The 6,697-nt window shown below is 42.4% G+C and overlaps 1 protein-coding gene across 1 annotated transcript in view; it reads right to left on the reverse strand.

Annotated features, from left to right (window-relative positions):
• The window catches only part of Map7d3 (MAP7 domain containing 3), a 24,116-nt gene that overhangs the window by 12,424 nt on the left and 4,995 nt on the right, over positions 1-6,697 (reverse strand). Inside the window, exons 4-7 of the mRNA XM_026784695.1 lie at positions 5,801-5,964; positions 4,183-4,291; positions 2,714-2,806; positions 151-821 (exon numbers count right to left, since the gene is read on the reverse strand). Of these exons, the coding sequence (XP_026640496.1) occupies positions 151-821; positions 2,714-2,806; positions 4,183-4,291; positions 5,801-5,964 (1,037 nt within the window). The remainder of the gene's footprint in view (positions 1-150; positions 822-2,713; positions 2,807-4,182; positions 4,292-5,800; positions 5,965-6,697) is intronic.

Genomic DNA, 6,697 nt, shown 5'->3' on the forward strand with positions numbered 1-6,697 from the left:
CTGTGCTCACACTCACCTTGTCTAGCCTGTGCTCACACTCACCTTGTCTAGGCTGTATGTCTATAAGCACCTTACCTGGTCCATGCTCCCACTCTCTAGCTAGGCCGTGCTTGCACACTCACCTTGTCTAGGCTGCGCTCACACACTCACCTGGGGTGGTCCTTCAACATTTGTCTCAGGCTGTGCTTTCATACTGGCCTCAAGGTTTAATTCCCCGCTGTTCTTAAGAGAAGTCTGAGATGTTTCTATGAGTGTTTCCGAGGACACAGCACTTGCCGAGCCCAAACTTAGTTCTGGTGACCTATTTATGTTCACAACAGGCGATATTTCTACACTCACAACAGACGATGATCCGGTACTCAGAACAGGAGATGAATCCTCCCTCACAATGGGGGATAGTTCAACACTTGAAGAAGCATCCACATTCATTTGGGGGAATTCTTCAGCATTTGATTCGGGGTGCTTCATCAAGCTCCCATCAGCGAGTCCTTCAATATTCACCTTGGGGGAAATGTCCACCTTAGCATCAGAGATGTCCGCTATGTTTTGGAGTGCCATTTCCACATCAGCCTTAGATGGTCCGTCCAGGTTTGCCTGTGTGGGTTCTTCCATGTTCATCTTGGGTGGCATTTCTGCATTCACCTTTGCTGGTCTTTCCATGTTTTCCTTGAGAGATGTTGCGATTTTCTTTGTGGGTGTGATTTCTAATTTGGCTGGAAGTGGCATTTTTAATGAAGACTTACAGAATATTGCAGAAGACTTTAGCCCATCAGTAGTAAATACTGGTGCAGTAACATAGCGGAAAACATATTTGGTCATGCCTGTAAGTGAATGAGGACAGAGTAAAAGTCCACATAAAGATAGGAATTTGACTAGATAAAAACACTCCGTGTTCACAGTATGACAATAGAGAAGCACTATTTAATAGGAAATTATAGGCATTTTACACAGTATAGGTACTGGTCAGTGAGATATATCATTGAGAGTAGAACCATTAGAAATATAGTATTACAGAAGGGACATCAGCAACAGAGTTACTGTAACCACAATGGTTCACTGCAAATGAAAATCAGCTGTCCCTGGAAAGTGGATACTTGTAGCAAAAGGTTTCTATTTGAATCACACTGTGTTTCAAAATCTCAACCACATTTTAAAAAGACTTATTTATTTTTCTCCTATGTGCCTGAGTGTTTACTTGCATGCCTGGTGCCCTCAGAGGCCCGAAGAGGAAATTGGATCCTCTAGAAATGGATGTGCAGACAGTGGTGAGCTGCCATGTGGGTGCTGAGAACCTAACCCAGGTCCTGGAACTGAACACAATGGTCTTGTCAAAAGTGTTTTTTTTTTGGGGGGGGGGCAATATTTTGTTTAAATCTTTATAAAGATCCCTAACACAAATTGCATTTCTTCCCAAAGGATTTCACCTGAATCAATTAAGGTAAGTCTCCTGTCGTAGAATGGATCATTATGTATACTGCTTAGTTTCTACCATCCACTTGACATGAACTGGAGACACCCGGGAAAATGGACGTCAGTTGAACAATTGCCGCCAGCACATGCCTGTAGGCATACCTGGGGGGCATTTTCTTGATTGCTGATTGATGCAGAGTCTGATTTTCTTAAGAAGCATATGGGAGAAAGCGAGCAGGAAATGCGCCAGTAAACACTATTCCTTTGTGGTTTCTGCTTCCAGCTCCTGCCTGAGTACCTGCCTTGGCTTCCTCCAGTGATGGGCTGCAAGCAACCCTGTCTTCCCTAAGATGCTGTCGGCTAGTGTTTCATCAGGGTAACAAAGAAGCAAACTAGGGCAGGATGAAGCAAAGGCAAGAGGAAGAGGCAAAGGAGATGGTAGAGGAGAAAAGCTGTCAGAGAGAAATCACTTTATTTTATTTTATTTTATTTTTTTTTTGGTTTTTTCGAGACAGGGTTTCTCTGTGGCTTTGGAGCCTGTCCTGGAACTAGCTCTGTAGACCAGGCTGGTCTCGAACTCACAGAGATCCACCTGCCTCTGCCTCCCGAGTGCTGGGATTAAAGGCGTGCACCACCACTGCCCGGCTGAGAGAAATCACTTTAAAGCCAGGTGGTGGTGGTGCACTCGGGAGGCAGCGGCAGGTGGATCTGAGTTTGAGGCCAGCCTGGTCTACAGAGCTAGCTAGTTCCAGGACAGCCAGGCTATACAGAGAAACCCACCCTGTCTCAAAAATTAAAAAAAAAAAGCCGGGCGGTGGTGGTGCATACCTTCAATCCCAGCACTCGGGAGGCAGAGGCAGGTGGATCTCTGTGAGTTCGAGGCCAGCCTGGTCTACAAGAGCTAGTTCCAGGACAGGCTCCAAAACCACAGAGAAACCCTGTCTCGAAAAACCAAAATAAATAAATAAAATAAAATAAAATAAAAAAAAGAGAGAAACCACTTTAAAGCTAGGCTTGCTAGCTGATGCCAGTATGTCAGCTCTCAAGAGGCCGAGACAGGAGGGTTGTTATAAGGTCAAGGCCATCTGGACTATGCCAGGACTGCAGTGTGACATCTATAAAATAAGAAGTGGAAGGGGGCTGCCAGATGGCTTAGTGGGTAAAGGCACTTGCCACTAAGCCTAAGGACTTGAGTTCAGTCTCTGGAACCCCTGCATGTTAAAGTCGATTGCCACAAATTGTCCTCTAACCTTTACACACACACGTTGGGGTTTAAACCAGTACCTTGGCACTAACTACTCACCAGGCGTAGTGTCCACGTGTTCCTCATCAACATTGGGATGTAATTCATTGTCTTTTCTATTCAGAGAGGAGCTTCGTTTACTTTCCGTTTTTCCTAAACATCAAGTACAAAGGAATCTTACTTTCCTTTTTAGTTTTTCAGGTGGCTTGCACATCTTATTAAACAGTTTAAAGTTCTTTCAACTCTTACTTGCAAGAATTTATCTAATTTCAAGTATTATGTAGTTTACAACCCCAAACTTAAAAACTTACTCATTATCTTATTTGAGGTGAAAATAAGTTACTTAGAAAATGATGAAAACCATTAGCCAGGTAGTGGTGGCACATACCTTTAATCCCAGCACTCAGGAGGCAGAGGCAGGCGGATCTCTGTGAGTTGGAGGCCAGCGTGGTCTACAGAGTGAGTCTCAGGACAAGCAAGGTTATTACACAGAGAAACCCTGTCTCGAAAAACAAACAAAAACCAATAAAAATTAATAGGGAAAATGTCTAATATTGACAACATCAATCTTAAATTGTGAATATTTAATCTTTAATTTTAAACACAATCCATAATGGTGTCTAAGAATACTGAATGGATCATTTAATTATAACTATTTTTAAAGCAAAATCCATTTATATTTGCTATAGATGTCACAAAGGAACAAAACAATAAGAGAAAACAATTGGCTTTGTGTAAATACTTCCCATTTTATTTGAAATATTCTAGCTCAGGATACTGAGCTAGTCATTAAACAAGAAGACTTGTAAAATAAAGTATACATTGTTGTTGTTAAAGGTGCACTATTATGCTATGTGGGAACTCCTTGCATTAACAATGTGATGAACATAGCCCCAGAGTTGTAAGTCATGTGACTAAGTCATGTAGTTTTCTCATTGACATCCTTCAAGAAATAATACTAAAGTAATGGCAACAGCTATTTTGAATCAACCCCTGCCTTTCCAGTGCTGGAAATATGCATGTATACCTACCACACCTGGATTATTCTTAAGTGGGTTCTGGGGCGCGAACTCGGGTCTTGTAACTCGCAAGGCAAGGGGCTTTACTGACTGACCTATTTCTCCAGCCTTGGACTTAGTTTATTAAAAAAAAAAAAGCATTGGCTAAACTTTGTATTTGTCATTTTTGTGCTGATTGCAAATTTAAATAAAGTTTAGTGTATTCTGAGTTAAAATCTGATCTCTTCTGCTTTGTCAGGTGACAGGACATAGGGAGTAGATCCTATTGCAGATTACAGCCTTCTAACAGTAACTGACAGTTAAAATGGATATCAGTGAACTTAAATCTAGCAACTATTGCCAGGCGGTGGTGGCACGTGTCTATAATCTCAGCACTCGGGAGGCAGAGACAGGCAGATCTCTGAGTTTGAGCCAGCCGGATCTACAGAGCAAGTTCTAGGACAGCCAGGACTACACAGAGAGACCCTGTCTTGAAACCCCACCCCTGCCCAAATTACAACTGTTATTTACCTGATTTGTCAGCTTTGATCACACTCCCCTCCCACGACCACCTCTTCTGTCGCTGATCAGCACGATTGCACCTCTCCATTGTACGGGACACTACCGCCTTAAATTTTTCCTGTTTAAAAGAAATGCCAGACCATTTGATATGGTTATATTACCACAATTTTATTTATTGTTTCTAAAACTAACCCCAACGCTGCATTTCTTTATCAAGTAGGTAAGAGTTGAAAAGAATTGGGAGACAAATTTTAATCTCGTCATTGAATACCAGTGCTGAATTACTCATATTTTATTTTGTGGATACTACATCAAGAAATTGACCATGGGGAGGGGGGAGAAATTGACCATGCTTCTCTTTTCACTTCTATCATTAGGAAACTTAGAGCCAAACTTGTGCGAAAAATGGACAGACTGAGTGGTGTACTTTGATGCATGCTAATCTACGCGTCACTATATTTGTCTACCTCCATTTCCACTTCTGCTTGATCCCTGAATCATTTATTTTAATCACATGCTGTAGTCTATTTTGTAATAACCTTATTTTTTGTGGAAAGAAATAGGAAAAGGTGACATGCCTATGTCAAATCTATGCCAAAGTTTTTCCTTGTCTATTATGTTCATATCTATAAGAGCTTAAATCCTGGTGCTAAGTAAGAATTTTTTTTTAAAGGCAAGCAGTGTATTTATCTCTACTTCAGCTGCAGCCTGAACTGGCCAGGATAACAGTCACACAAATCACATGCCACAATGTGGCAGAATAAGTACAAGTTTAGAAATGAGTGCTTTGCTCAGGGGGGGGGGCGTCATTCCTGTACTATGTTCCAGCGAGCAAATCAACTTCAGGCCCAGAGGGTTTTGTTTTATCCCCTAGCAGCAACTGTCACCCAACAAGAGCATCTCTCCAGTGCCCACCCTGCTCTTCTTAGGCCAAAGAGAAACGTGTTAGCCTACTTTACAATGTCTATGTGCCAGGCTGGGGCTGGGCTCACAACCACTAGCTCTTTGGAGTTGATGCCCTTTTGCCATCTTTTTTCCTGCCATGTTTCTGGTTCCCTTTCTGTCTATACTGACATTTGCTTCTGTTCCGTTCTGTGTTTTTTTTTCTCTCTCTCAACTTCCTCTTTTACTAAGATGGCACTGTCCTGGACTATCTCTGTCCACCAAGGACCACCCCCCCCCGGACACACACAATCTGTATTATTTCCTGTTTTGTTTGTTGATTCTCAAAATTGTCTCTAATGATTCATTCTCTCTCAGGAAGTCACAAGACTGGATAACTTGGAAGAAATCGGCTTGCCAGATGGGGCCTGCCAGAGAGGTGGGGTGGTAGGTTTGGAGTCCTTATGCAGGTGGTAGACAGTAGTTTTGAGCTAACCCCAAACCAAGGTATGCTGTGGAGTGCACTCTAAAGGCCAACAGAATTTGGTTTCTGGACCTCCTCTTTCCTCCTTGAAATTAGTGTTTAAGCGCTTGGACTGAAGGTAAGGAAAAATGGAAAACAAATAGGAGAAGATGAGGTTGCTCCCTTCCTTTCTACAGGGCCAGTAGATACAGAAAAGGGCTAAACAATATTTCAGATGCACATGATGCCAGCACTAAATGGACAGCCTGGGAAGTAGCATACTTTATCTTCCGCCTGTTTCTGTTTTCTTTTTTCTTCTGCAGATACTCGGCGTCGCTCGTCCTTTTCCTTTTGCTCTTTCAGTTTACGGTGTCTTTCTTCCAACTGTTTTTCATACTGTAGCTTCGCTTTCTGTTGTTTTTCAAGCAGTTGTTTCTCCTTGTTGGCTGAAATATTCCAAGTACATTTTCATGGGGTTAAAGCCAAGAAAAGTTTTCCACATTAAACGCAAAGAAGGAAAAAAAAAGCTAATCTGTCTCATTATCATTCTTAAGGCAACATAACCAGGTGCAGTAAAGAACATGTACAATTCATGTGCGTAAACACATGTGGCCACTAAAGAACCACTTTTTACAAGGTGGTCACTGAACTGTGAAGAGCTGGCATTTCTAAGCCAGATGACTCTTGGCCTATGCAAACTAAACTTCCCAAGTACGAAGAATTGTTTTCTTCTATGCGGTTAGTTTGCTAGTTTGAGCTAAAAACAAACTGCATCAGAGAAACATGTGTTTTAAAAGACAAGCTAAAGGACACATGGGCTGAATCTATATTTTGCTTCAATCTCCTCTGAAACCTCTTTCAACGTCTTCAGCGCTCCAGATGCTACTCGATAAGCAGGTGTTTCATGAATAGGCTTAGAAGTCGACCCAGTATGCTTTACGATATTCAGGTCTTCTCTGACTGCAAGCAGAGGGTCCGTGTCTGTGCAGTTAGAAAATATCCTCCCCAGGGGCTGGAGAGAGAGCTCAGAGGTTGAGACTACTGGCTGCCCTTCCAAAGGTCATGGGTTCAATTCCCAGGAACCACTTGGTGACTCACAACCATCATAGTGGGACCTGGTGCCCTCTTCTGGCCTGCAGGCAAATATGCAGGCAGAACACTATATCCATAATAAATAAA

The sequence above is a fragment of the Microtus ochrogaster genome, chromosome X (genome assembly GCF_000317375.1).
Source record: "Microtus ochrogaster isolate Prairie Vole_2 chromosome X, MicOch1.0, whole genome shotgun sequence".
NCBI lineage: Eukaryota > Metazoa > Chordata > Mammalia > Rodentia > Cricetidae > Microtus > Microtus ochrogaster.